Genomic DNA, 13,815 nt, shown 5'->3' with positions numbered 1-13,815 from the left:
ATTTCATTGGTCCAAGTGGACAGAGCATCCGCTCCTTATTGGCTGGCTGGCTGGCTGGCGGGCGGGCGGAGACCCGTTTGCCGGGCCCTGATTCGACCGGGCCGCACATGGCTTCGCGGAGCCCGCGCGGGCTGATTGGCCAACGGCGCAGGTGGACTGTGGGCGAGCGACCAATGGGAAGCGGCCACGGACTCGGTTGTGCTGCGGCAGTGGCGCAAAGTTGGCGGCTGATTGTGCTGGAGAGATGAGGTAAAGAAATATTCTTCCAGGTCACTGAGTCTGACTGTGCGTCCGGGGTGGTGGGGGGAGGAGGATTGGAAACGTGGAGCGAAGAGTTCCGAGCAGCAGCGGACGGACAGCGAGGTGAGAAAGAGAATGCGGCCCTTTTGTTCTGGGTTTTGGTGGCGGCGGTGACGGCGGGCGGGGGGGGAAATCGCCGGACCCCGGGGATTGGGGGGGTGGGGGGAGGATAAAAAGTGGTGATAACATCCGCCCCTCCTCCTCTTCCCGCACCGGAAGTGAGGTGTCTAAGGCCAACTCGGTGTTGTCCAGACGAGAGACGGCAGCCCGGTGAGTGTCGGGCCGGGCGGGTGGGCTGAACCCGGCAGGCTCCCTGTCACTCTCTGCCCCAGGCTGGAGGAGGCGGGGGGGGAAAAACCCGGGGCCACAGCCCAGATCCTGGCAAAGGGAGCGAATGTGTGGCTCGGGCCTGGCTGCCCCTGAGCAGGGCACAGGAGCGAGGGAGATTGGCCCGGTTTAAATGTCACCCCCCCCCCCCCCCCCGTTTAAATGACACCCCCCCCCCCCGTTTAAATGACACCCCCCCCCCCGTTTAAATGACACCCCCCCCGTTTAAATGACACCCCCCCCGTTTAAATGTCACCCCCCCCGTTTAAATGTCACCCCCCCCGTTTAAATGTCACCCCCCCCTTTAAATGACACCCCCCCCCCGTTTAAATGACACCCCCCCCGTTTAAATGTCACCCCCCCCGTTTAAATGTCACCCCCCCCCGTTTAAATGTCACCCCCCCCCGTTTAAATGTCACCCCCCCCCGTTTAAATGTCACCCCCCCGTTTAAATGTCACCCCCTCCGTTTAAATGTCACCCCCCCCCGTTTAAATGTCACCCCCCCCGTTTAAATGTCACCCCCCCCGTTTAAATGTCACCCCCCCCGTTTAAATGTCACCCCCCCCGTTTAAATGTCACCCCCCCGTTTAAATGTCACCCCCCCGTTTAAATGTCACCCCCCCGTTTAAATGTCACCCCCCCGTTTAAATGTCACCCCCCCGTTTAAATGTCACCCCCCCCGTTTAAATGTCACCCCCCCCGTTTAAATGTCACCCCCCCCGTTTAAATGTCACCCCCCCCGTTTAAATGTCACCCCCCCCGTTTAAATGTCACCCCCCCCCCGTTTAAATGTCACCCCCCCCCCGTTTAAATGTCACCCCCCCCCCGTTTAAATGTCACCCCCCCCCGTTTAAATGTCACCCCCCCCCCGTTTAAATGTCACCCCCCCCCCCGTTTAAATGTCACCCCCCCCCCGTTTAAATGTCACCCCCCCCCGTTTAAATGTCACCCCCCCCGTTTAAATGTCACCCCCCCCGTTTAAATGTCACCCCCCCCCCCGTTTAAATGTCACCCCCCCCCCCCGTTTAAATGTCACCCCCCCCCCGTTTAAATGTCACCCCCCCCCCGTTTAAATGTCACCCCCCCCCGTTTAAATGTCACCCCCCCCCCGTTTAAATGTCACCCCCCCCGTTTAAATGTCACCCCCCCCCCCCGTTTAAATGTCACCCCCCCCCCCCCGTTTAAATGTCACCCCCCCCCCCCCCCCCCCCGTTTAAATGTCACCCCCCCCCCCCCCCCCCTGTTTAAATGTCACCCCCCCCCCCCCCGGTTTAAATGTCACCTCTCCTCCCCCCCCCCGGTTTAAATGTCATCTCTCCCCCCCCCCCCCAGTTTAAATGTCACCCCCCCCGTTTAAATGTCACCCCCCCCCCCCCCCCCGGTTTAAATGTCACCTCTCCTCCCCCCCTGGTTTAAATGTCATCTCTCCCCCCCCCACCGGTTTAAATGTCATCTCCCCCCCCCCGTTTAAATGTCACCCCCCCCCGTTTAAATGTCACCCCCCCCCGTTTAAATGTCACCCCCCCCGTTTAAATGTCACCCCCCCCCGTTTAAATGTCACCTCTCTTCCCCCCCCCCCCGTTTAAATGTCACCTCTCCCCACCCCCCCCCGTTTAAATGTCACCTTCCCCCCCCACCCCCGTTTAAATGTCACCTTCCCCCCCCCCCCCGTTTAAATGTCACCTTCCCCCCCCCCCCCGTTTAAATGTCACCTCCCCCCCCCGTTTAAATGTCACCTCTCTTCCCCCCCCCCCCCCGTTTAAATGTCACCTCTCTCCCCCCACCCCCCCCCCGTTTAAATGTCACCTTCCCCCCCCACCCCCGTTTAAATGTCACCTTCCCCCCCCCCCGTTTAAATGTCACCTTCCCCCCCCCCCGTTTAAATGTCACCTCCCCCCCCCGTTTAAATGTCACCTCCCCCCCCCGTTTAAATGTCACCTCCCCCCCCGTTTTAAATGTCACCTCCCCCCCCGTTTTAAATATCACCTCCCCCCCCCCCCGTTTAAATGTCACCTCCCCCCCGTTTAAATGTCACTCCCCCTCCTCCCATTTAAATGTCACTCCCCCTCCTCCCATTTAAATGTCACTCCCCTTCCTCCCATTTAAATGTCACTCCCCCTCCTCCCATTTAAATGTCACTCCCCCTCCTCCCATTTAAATGTCGCTCCCCCTCCTCCCATTTAAATGTCGCTCCCCCTCCTCCCATTTAAATGTCGCTCCCCCTCCTCCCATTTAAATGTCGCTCCCCCTCCTCCCATTTAAATGTCACTCCCCCTCCTCCCATTTAAATGTCACCCCCTCTACCTGTTTAAATACCCCCCCACACATTTTGTTAACCCTCCCACCTGTTTAAATGTCCCTTCTGCTCCTCTAAAGCTCCTGTACCCCTTTAAATGTCCCACCCAGCTCATTTAAAGCCCCCATTGGCTGTTTAAAACATTCCCCTCTTAGCTGAGTTAAAGGGGCGTCTCGGCCCCATCTCCCAGACTAACCTGCTGTGAATTTCCAACCTATGTTTCAGATTCACAACATTGTGGAGATATTAATCTTCTCCCCTTCTCTTCCTTTTGGCAGGTTTGGGACCCCAGCGGCCCAGCAGAGGAACACCAACAGGACCCGAGCGACCCTCGTCCCGCCAGTCACACCTCCCCACCTGCGGCGGGTGGCGAAGGAGTGCCGTTGACTTTATTTCTGCCAGACCCCGGCTCCGGGACTCCGGTTCCCGGTGAACCTCCAGCAAGCTGTTTCCCACGGGGAGGGACGCGATGGTCCGCTCGACATTGGCTACCGCTGCCAGCCTGGTGCTCACCACCACCGTGGTGACCCACGCCTATTACCTGAAGCGGCAGTTCTACCCCACCGTAGTCTACCTGACTAAATCCAGCCCCAGTATGGCGGTGAGTACTGGGGGAGGTGGGTGGCGAAGGGAGCTGCTATCCCCTCAATATTTTACGTGTGGAGCCAAGGTTCAGGATTCTGCATGGATTGAAAAGATTAGGATAGAAGCAAAGATAAATCAAGAGGATGCAAAGCGTACATTTTAAGAGATTGTAAGCAAAAAAAAAAAGCCCTTGTATTCGTACAGCAGCTAACGCAACCCATCAGTGCTTTGTGGGTAGTGAAAGATGGCAGCTGATTTGCTCAAGGACATGCCATAGGAGCAGGATTGGACCACTCGGCCCATCGAGCAGCCTCCTCCGTTTAATACGACCGTGGCTGATCTTGGGCTTCCCCCTTCATTTTCCTGCCTGCTCCCCGCATCCCTTAATTCCCTGACAGACCAACAACCTGTCTATCCCACAGCCTCAAAAGTATTCCAAGCTGGAGCATCCACAACCTTCTGGGGCATGGCGCTTAGTTGCGGGCTCTTTGGGTAACCCGTTGTTTCTGCTGCTGGCAGTGAGTTTAAAAAGACCTGGTCCAGCTGACGGGAGCCTCGGTTTAATGTTTGACCTGGAAGGTGGCACCTCTGACACTGCAGCACTCCCTCAGTGCTGGCACTAAAATTTCTGCTCCAGCCCCTGGAGTGGGTCTTGAACCTTCCGGGTGAGAGTGCTACCCGCTGAGCCACTGTTGGCGGAGCTGGGAAATTGGTGAGGTGCTCCGCTTCCCCCTCAAATCCTGGGGGGAAAAGAAAACCACGTGCACTCTCAGAAGATGCAGGTGGAATGGTGTCGGCTGGAAGAAGGGAACTGTTGTATGTCGTTCCCTGGGTAAGCAGTCGTTGGCTGGGTCTGACGACGCTAATCACAGGCGCTGGCGTGCCTGTAGTTTCTGCAGTTTGTGGCGCTCGAATAGTTCTTTAATGTTTGAACTTCCGACACTTGCACAACTAATTAATTTTATGAAGCAGGAAGGTGCTTTTTGTTTGATTGGGGGAACTGGTGGGGCCGGTAATGCTCGAGTCTGAAATGGTTTTTATTTTTGCTGAGGGTGAGCTGGTTTGCCAGGTCTATTGGTGTGAGGTATCAAAATGGATCTCTCAAACTCAAGGTGGGCGGGGTGGGGGGGGGTGTGTCGGCAGAAAGGACAGATGAGTTGTTGCTCCTAGCCAGCGATTCTTCATGGGTCTGTGGAGTCTGCTCTGCTTCAGCTTTCAAACCTTGCGTTTGACTTGGTTTTGCGTTTCTGTGAGCTTTGTTTGTTTGTTTGTTTTGGCAAAGGTGCCTTGTCTGCCCTCTGCACTGCCTTTGTGCATCCTGTCACCTGAACCGTACAGGATGTACCAAGTTCACCCTGTGGGTTTGTGTGGCTCTTAGTTGACGGGCCCATTGAGTAACTTTCCGTTGAGTTTTTAGCAGCTGGTAGCCTGTTTGAAAAAAAGATCATTAATTTGAGTGTGACAGAATAGGTTAGTCACTTGTAGCTTAATCAATATGATTGAAACTCCCTCCCCGTCCAATTGCCTTGCTAAAAAGTGCTCTCGGTTCCATGAGTATCTGTGCACCTTTTGCTAAATGGTCATTCTAGATGTATATATCTAGGCAGGCTGTCCCACCACAGTGATTGTCGGAATAAACCTTTATTCTCTCCTTGCTTGTCGTTGTGTGTTGGCTTTCCACTAGCGGACAGCTGATTGGAACGGGCCAGAGTGCACTCGATCATGTGGGGCCAGGCTGGCAAGATACATTGAAGATAAGGCACAGGTATCGGCCAATCGGCCTAACCAGTCCATGTCGGCATTCCTGCTCCCCTTGAGCCTTGTCCCGTCCTTCCTCCCTCCTCTAACTCCACGAGTGACGTTGATGTAGGAGCTCAGCCCTAATCTCGTCGAAAGGCGGCGCAGCCTCGAGGGGCTATGTGGCTGCCTGCTGCTCCTATTCGCGTTCTCATCACTGTTGCCCAGCTCATCGCGCGAAGGCTGAATTTGCTGGGTCGGCCCGGCTCGGTCACACCCTGGGCAGCAACGTCACCTGAACGTCCCTCTCCCAGCGCTGAGCGGCTCGCTGAGAGTCTCAATCCTAGAAGAGGGATGCCTGATCAGATCAGCCGCCTGTCCCGATCGGTTTGGGTGGGCTGTGCAGCGGAGGCCGGTGGCGGGGGTGGGGAGCTTTCTGGTGTGATGAGTTTAGAAGTGAAACCTGTGGGTTTAACATCTTTGCAGTCGATCTTGCATTTTCATTCGGAAGCCTGTCACTAACTGGAACTATTGACTGGGGTGCCTGGGACTGCAGATTGTCAAGGACTAATGAGTCTACAACCCTGCCATGCGAACACGAGTGTTAAAGTGACCCGACCGCATTATGTGATTTTAATCATAATTGCTTTGGTCGTGTGTGACGGCCCGTGGGTATAGGGTGGGGGGTGGATGCTGCTGCTGCTGCTGCCTGGCGTCTGGGCTCTCGCCCTGTCTGCCTGATGTGCTCCAGTCTCTCCTCCCTCTCCCTCTCTCTCTCGTGGCTGCTCTCTGTTGTGCAGCTAAGTTGTGCAGCGTCCGGGTTCGATCTCTGCTCTGCGCTGCATTAACTCCGTCACTTTGCCTCAGTGCCGGTGAGATGGAAAGCCGCCCCAAGTTCCACGCCCAGATCCCCATCTGGTTCTCCCCACATCCCCGCAAGTGCAAACGCTCGAATTGCACGCCCTCCTTCCCTTCCCAAGGCTTATACGACCTGCTGGCACTCAATGACTCCCACATCAAGAGCAGCCAGGATACAGTAGCTGTGGAGCTGTACCCCAGCACCAGCCAATACTTCAGGGAGAACTGGAGCAAGGAATACTTGTCTGTCAATAAAACAAAAATAAAACACCAGTTGTTCTGAGGGAGTGCTGAACCGTCTGACGTGTAGCGTCTTTCGGACAAGGCAACAAACTAAACCCCTCGGGGCTGGGGAGGGAGGAGGAGCGGGGGGATATGAAAGGTCCCATGGGCACTGCTCTAAAAAGAGCAGGGAAGTTATCACGTTGCTACATGTGGGACCTTGCTGTGCACATATTGGCTACCGTGTTTTCTGCATCTACTTCAGATGTGTTTCGGTGACCAAAGTGCTTTGGCATATCGTGGCTGTGAAAGGCGCCATGTAAAGGCAATTCTTTGCACTTGACTACGTTGTCGGTGTGCCTTACAGAGCAGGGCATGTTCAGTGTTGGCAGGTCAGGACTTTGCACTTGCTGTTTTCCAGTCTGAATTTTAAAGAGCGTGTGAAATTGCATTTGTATGGTGCTGTTCATATCCTCAGGATGTTCTGAAGTGCTCCACGCTCAATGGACATTGTCATTGTTACACAAGGCAACATGGCAGCCATTTTGTGCACAGCAAGATCCCATGATCCGTTTTGAGGGAGGCATGTTGGTTATGACTCCAGGAAAACTCCCTATGCTTCAAGCACTGCTGTGGAGTTGTTCACGTGTGCCTGAGGGGGCAGAGGAAGGCCTCGTTTGTTTGTTTGTCTCGGACGGTGCCTCTGGTGGTGCGGCACCCCCTCAGTGCTGCGCTGGAAGGCGCTGGCCTGGATTCTACAAGACGTTTCGTACACGTTGATGCTAATGGCAACTTGAACCAGTTCCAACATCACCCACTGCGCAGCTCCAGCTTACGTAAGAGAGCAGTCAAGGGCATCACACCTTTGGAGCACCCGAGGGACCGATGAGCCACTTTGTAGGCTCTCTAGTGCCCTTTTAAAGGAAGTCTCAGCCTCCAAACAGCTTGAACTTAACGCACAAACGGGCTAGCTCCCCTGATGTCAGTGATTCAATCTGTGCTGCAGTTCTGTGTTGCTATTAGCCCCACTTCTTATACCTTGGCCAAGCGACCATTGCTCCTGTGTGAGCCCAAGTAGCGAGTGTCAGTCGGGTACTAAACCACAAAAGACTTTGTTGCTGGGCCTAGTTTTGTCCTCGTTCAGTACACTTTCCAGCAGAGCTCCCCGAAAGTAAAGGAAGGCTTGTATTTCTATAGCTCCTGTCACAACCTCCAGACGTCCCTCAGCACTTTACACCCAATGAGCTACTTTTTGAAACGCAATTATTGTTGCAACGAAGCAGCCAATTTGCGCACAGCAAGCTCTCTCAAACAGCGATGCGATAATGACCCAGATCATCTGTTTTCATGTGGGTTGATGGGTGAATATTGACCAGGGTCCCCTGCTAATCTGCAAATGGCAGTTGTGAAATCTTTTATATACACACACACACATGTGTCAAGGCCTCAGTTTAATGCCTCGTCTGAAAGATGGCACCTCTGATAGTGCAGTGCTCTCTCGGTACTGGCACTGGGAGATTCTGTCTAGGTTGCAGGCTCGAGCCTCTGGAGTGGGACTCGAACCCGAGGCGTGAGAGATGTCCCTTGAGCCTTGGATGACACTGGGAGTGAAGATGGAATGGGTTCTATAACAGACTGGCCAACCTGCGGCATACACGCCCAGGCAGCAAGATGAAAACCCACCCCAGTGACTTCCATCGAGCAAATGTAGCACTAGTTGTTCTGCGGGCAAACTGGCAACCCGCGAGACTGCTCGGCTGCAATAGGAAGCACGTCGCCGCCGGGAACTAGGAGATGAGCCGTGATGGACCGCGGCGGGTGTTGGAGTTGCGACGGGAGGGGTAGGAAGCGGGGTGAGGGAGGTTGTGCCAGCCCTTTTTGAATGAGGCACCCGTGGAATTATCTGAGCGGGATCAGGATGTTAAATCCGGAATATCGTCTTAAATCAAATGCATGGGACGTGGAAAAGGTGACCCTAGAACTGAAACCAAATGCTTCCTTGCATTGACACCCTGAGCTCTCAGACCAAGTAGGGGAGGTTAAAAACCCTGGAGTTGTTGAAAACTGTTAGACACTGCAAAGAGGCGGGGGCTGAGCAAAGGGCTGTGGGCCGTCTCTAGATGGGTGAACTAAAATGGGCCGAATGGCCTTCACCATCCTCGTAAACCTCTTGTGGCCTTGGAGGCTATCAGTGCCAGTTTGAGCATTCTGAAGCGGACCTGGATCAATTTGGATTAGCACCAGGAGTAAAGGGTGGGGGGGTGGTGGTTGAGGGGGGTGCTTGCATTCTGTCCCCTGAATGTGAAATGTATTATAAGTAGCTGGAGTTTAGGGAAATGGGGAATGGGGTTGGAGTACTTCTCTGCAGTGGAGGGGATGGTACAGGCACACACGGGATAGTGGAGGGGGTTCAAAAAGCTTTCTCTCTGCTGGCTTTTCGGCGATTCTGATGTGAAATAGCGAAGAGATTCCCGTTAAAGCAAACATCATTTAAGCAGGGGAATGTTAAAGTTGAAAAAGGAACTGGCTGGTGATACTTGCTGTGACACAACTGTTCCTTTTTATCCTTTGTGTGGGGATCGTTTTGGATGGCTAGCTACTGATTTCCATAAAAGCAGAAAGAATTGGGAGCATGACCGCAAACGGTATTTGCATGTTGCTGCTCCGCATCCGTCAGAAACCTCTCCGAGCAGGCTATGTACAGTTACAGGACATGGAGTGACTGGGTAAGAACAAACTTGCCTTTCATGTAGCAGGTTTGAACATCCCAAAGTGTCTTATGACCACCGAATTCCTTTGGAAGCGTCCTCGCTGTTATTGAATGAACGGTGGCAGCCGGTTCAGACTGGACAGGGCCCCACAGAGTGAAAGAAATGAGCCATTCGCTTTTTGGTGGGGTATTGATTTGAGGGAGGAATGTTGGGCCCGGGATGCTGGGAGATGGACGCTCCCTGCTCCTCTTCCAATAGCATCCTCGAGATTGCTAACATCCGCCCGCGAGGGCCTCGGTTTAATATCTCATTCGGCACTGGCCCCTCTGCCGGTGTGCGGCCCCGCCCCCGCCTTGGCGCCGAACTGGGATTGTTCGCCTGAATTCTGGGGCTTGCCTCCCTGGAGTGGGGCGCAAACTCTTGACCCTTCTGGCCCGGGCCATTCAGCTGAAGCGAGCTGAGGAACGTGCCAGCTGGCCTGGTTTTGGTGACGGGTGGGGAGGGACGGGAGCGCCCTCATTACTCGGTTGGCGCCGGTTTTGCTGGCGGCGGGTGGTGGCGGCGATTTACTTGATCGTGTCTGATGTGCTGGTTGATTTGACCGACAGGTGCTGTACATCCAGGCGTTCGTCTTGGTCTTCCTCGTCGGCAAGTTCATGCGGAAGGTGTTCTTCGGGCAGCTGCGTGCTGCAGAGATGGAGGTGAGAGCGCAAGGGGGCATCGCCTTCTCTGGCCCTGCAGTGCGACTAGCTGCTGAGCGCTAACTTCAGCCACTCTCAGCGGTGGGATTTGAACCAGCTGCCATGGTGGGATTTGAACCCTTGTCCCCAGAGCGTTAGCCTGGGCCTCTGGGTTATGAATCCAGTGACACTACCCCTACGCCATCATCTCCCTCCCCAAATGGGGTGACATGAGGAGGAACCACGTTGCGTGAGGAGTGGTTAGGATTTGGAATGCGCCACCTGATGTGGTGGAGACTGATTCAATGAAGGCGGATTCGGTCGTAGTTTTCGAAAGGGAATCGGATAAACACTTGTAGGAGAGAAAGGCTGAAGGGACGAGGGGTGGGTTGGCTGAAGTGAGACTAACTGGATTGAAGTCTTGGCTGTGTATGAAGGAGGAGAAAACTGTGCCCCTGATCATTACCCTGTAGTCCCAAATCCATATTGGAAAGTATGTGTGCCCGCCAGTAATGGTGAAGAGCAGGAGCTGTGTCGGATGCTTTCTCCCTCGCTCCCCTCTCTTAACATAGCCTGTGGGGGTTGGGGGAGGGGGAGACTCTCAGTTCCGTCTAGTGAGATTGTTCCCAGCAGTGCAGTGAGTAACATGGTGACTAAGGAGCAGAAGCTCTTGACGCTATGAAGCGAGGTGGTCCTGTCACTGCAGAAGGAATTTGAAGCTCTTGGCACTCCGCAAGGAGCTTAAAAGTGTGAATGTTACCAACATCGTTGCACACGATCAACCAGCAGCTCACTTCCCTCGAGCTGCCAGTTTTACAGTGAGTTCCTTTAGCCTTGACGGTGCGAGTAGTTGAATGATGTTAGAACATCTGTGGTCACAGATTAGTAACTGGTACACGGGGTGGGGGAGGGGGGGTGGGGGGGGGGGTGGGGGGGGGGGGAGGTGGGTGGTGTTAGTCCAGCTCTTGCATGTGAATTATGATGATGTCCAGCCTTCAATGAGACGCTGTTGAGTGTTTTCACCGCCCCCTGCATTTGTGTGCGTCTCACTATCCCACAAAAGCAGCGTTAACACTCGGTCTGAATTCCCATCAGGAAGGAAGTGATCCTGCCTATTGTGGGATTCCTCTCACCTGAATGCAACCTGAACAAAACGCAACCAAGGTCGGGGACTGCTCGACACTCAACTGCGATGTCCCTCTGAGTCTCGATGGGTAGCAATGGTCAGGAGATACATCTTCACTGCCATTTTGAGTGCAGTGTTATTGACCCCAGCCCCTGAGTGGCTGTTCATCAATTGGTTAAAGAGGTTTCTCACTGCTTTATGCACTTCAAGCCATGAACAGCCATCGTCTCGAACTCTGTCAACCAGAAAAGTTTTTTTTTGTCTTTGTGTTTTTGAGCAGTTCTTTCCCCCTCCCTGGAGTTATTTGGAGTGAATCAAGACAACGTGTTGGGGTGTCGAACCATAGACATCACAATCAGGCCAGAACTAGGGGCTACAGATATAAGATATATCACTGATAAATCCAATCAGGAATTCAGGAGAGACTTTACCCAGAGACGTAGAACTCGCCACCACAGGGTGGGGTGACTAATACAGATACGTTTAAGGAGGAAACTACATAAATACATGAGGGAGAAAGGGATAGAAGGATATGTTGATGGGGTGAGATGACGAGGGTGGGAGGAGGTGCATACGGTGCACTGGCATGGACCAGATGGGCCGATGGGCCTTTTTCTGTGCTAGAAATAGTATGATGCTACGTAACCGAGGGCGTTCTTGTCTATATATCCTTGTTTTCCAGCATGGGTTGCTGGACAGTGATCAGGTGCGATAGCTGTTGCTGCTTTTCCTGTTATACCCCTCCCTAAACCGGAAGTTGATGCCCTTTTTAAGCTATGGATCTGTTGCCCTGACTGAGGCCAGCTATCTCCGGCGTGAACTGGGGTTTGAGCTGTGACAGTTTCTACTCCGTGACTAAATCCGTTACCTTGAGCTGCGGTACTTTTGATTTTGTAAAAGCTGTTTTCCTTCCCGTCTCTCAGCATTTAATCGAGCGCTCCTGGTACGCTGTGACCGAGACCTGCCTGGCGTTCACCGTCTTCAGGGATGACTTCAGCCCGCGGTTTGTGGCCCTCTTCACCCTGCTCCTTTTTCTCAAGTGCTTCCATTGGTTAGCTGAGGACCGGGTGGACTTTGTAAGTGTCTCTGGTGTTTTCTGACAAGTCGGTGATGGGTGGTGGGTCGGTGGTGGGTTGGTGGTGGGCAAGCAAAGGTTGTGGAAGTGAAAAGCCAGTGCACGAATTCTAGTCGCCTGTGCTTTCCCAGTTTGCAATCATAACTTCTGGGGAAATTTGGTCTGATCGGTGGGGGTGGGCTGGCCTGTGCTGGCGGACTTGATAGTCACTTTTGAAAGGCAGTTAGATAAATACTCGAGAGGAAAAAACCTGTGGAGAGAGAGCAAGGGCAGAGTGGGACTAATTGGACAGCTCTTTGAAAGAGACAGCACAGGCGAGATGGACTGAAGAGCCTCCTGTGCTGTAGGAGTTTAAAAGAGTTGCACATCAGCCTGGACGGTGGTTAGATGGAACTTGGAAGTGGGAGGCGAAGGTTATCCAAGTAACTGTGCTAGCATCTCCAGAATGGAAGTGTCAGACTTTTTAGTGCTCATCCAGGTGTCGTCCATGTTGCCTCTTTTTATATTTATCCAGTTTTTTTATCTTCCCTCTGAAATGCTGTGGCCTCTTTGCCTTCAATGAGTGACTTTGAACTATGGTGAAAGCAGCAATACCGGCATTTCCTAACACAGGGAGGGGGTGATTTTTTTCTCTTCCACCGCCCCCCAAAACCAATTGATGTCCCATTGGGCATCAGAGGAGAAACATGGAGGTTCACACTATACTGTACTTGGGTCTTGAGGCTGGTACACCTGTTCTCTGGAGTCCAGATCTTGGCTGTGTCTCAAGTTAGAGAGGAGGACCTGCCCGTCCTTAACCCATACCCCCCCCCCCCCACCCCCCGCCACAACCCCTACATTGGTCCCCATCAAACACTCCCAGGACAGGTACAACACAGGGTTAGATACAGAGTAAAGCTCCCTCTGCACTGTCCCCATCAAACACTCCCAGGGCAGGTACAGCACAGGGTTAGATACAGAGTAAAGCTCCCTCTACACTGTCCCCATCAAACACTCCCAGGTCAGGTACAGCACGAGGTTAGATACAGAGTAAAGCTCCCTTTACACCGTCCCCATCAAACACTCCCAGGGCAGGTACAGCACGGGGTTAGATACAGAGGAAAGCTCCTTTTACACCGTCCCCATCAAACACTCCCAGGGCAGGTACAGCACAGGGTTAGATACAGAGTAAAGCTCCCTCTACACTGTCCCCATCAAACACTCCCAGGTCAGGTACAGCACGAGGTTAGATACAGAGTAAAGCTCCCTTTACACCGTCCCCATCAAACACTCCCAGGGCAGGTACAGCACGGGGTTAGATACAGAGTAAAGCTCCCTCTACACTGTCCCCATCAAACACTCCCAGGGCAGGTACAGCACGGGGTTGGATACAGTGTAAATTTCCCTCCACACTGTCCCCATCAAAGCATAGTGACTGCCATTTCCTGTAGCAGCCGCTCTGAGCGAAGTTATTAATTCAAGGCAGTTTATGCTGTGGGCATGTTCCTACTGGGCTGACACTGTGCAAGCTCATTTCACGTAGGTCGGATAGTCAGCAGAGGAAGGATTTAACCGCAAGTCCCAAAAGTAAAAGGGCCAGCAGCCTCGCCGACAGTTTTTGTTTATTTTTGGTGCGGGGCAAGACGAGAATTGTCAGACAATCGCCTGTGCAGTGTCTTGGTTTGTATTGCGTGTGACAGCAATAACTTATGTACGCTTCACCTGAGCCTATTTGTGTTCCTGTGCAGATGGAGCGGAGTCCGAACATCTCGTGGCTGTTTCACTTCCGAGTTGTCTGTGAGTATTATGCCTCGTGACTCAGAGCGAGCCCCTCCGGGGACCCGCTATTCAGTCAGTAGAGGAGGAAGTGAACTTTCTCTGCACAGCCGGCTCCCGTGAACTGGGAGGCTGATCTGGG

At 53.5% G+C, this 13,815-nt stretch overlaps 1 protein-coding gene across 3 annotated transcripts in view; it reads left to right on the top strand.

The window, feature by feature from the left end:
- The first annotated feature begins 161 nt into the window (after window positions 1-161).
- Window positions 162-13,815, top strand: part of syvn1 (synovial apoptosis inhibitor 1, synoviolin) — a 35,956-nt gene continuing 22,302 nt past the window's right edge. Inside the window, exons 1-5 of one of the 3 annotated variants that reach the window (XM_078537288.1) lie at window positions 162-249; window positions 3,203-3,525; window positions 9,646-9,738; window positions 11,767-11,919; window positions 13,646-13,694. In XM_078537288.1, the coding sequence (XP_078393414.1) occupies window positions 3,394-3,525; window positions 9,646-9,738; window positions 11,767-11,919; window positions 13,646-13,694 (427 nt within the window). In that variant the 5' untranslated portion in view covers window positions 162-249; window positions 3,203-3,393. Of the gene's footprint in view, window positions 364-517; window positions 571-3,202; window positions 3,526-9,645; window positions 9,739-11,766; window positions 11,920-13,645; window positions 13,695-13,815 lie in introns of those variants that run through there. The other 2 variants (XM_078537287.1, XM_078537286.1) reach the window with 2 other exon arrangements.

Source organism: Cetorhinus maximus, unplaced genomic scaffold, assembly GCF_964194155.1.
Source record: "Cetorhinus maximus unplaced genomic scaffold, sCetMax3.hap1.1 HAP1_SCAFFOLD_2137, whole genome shotgun sequence".
Classification (NCBI taxonomy): domain Eukaryota; kingdom Metazoa; phylum Chordata; class Chondrichthyes; order Lamniformes; family Cetorhinidae; genus Cetorhinus; species Cetorhinus maximus.
The sequence above is the reverse complement of the archived record's forward strand: the minus strand, read 5'-3'. Positions and strand labels throughout refer to the sequence as shown.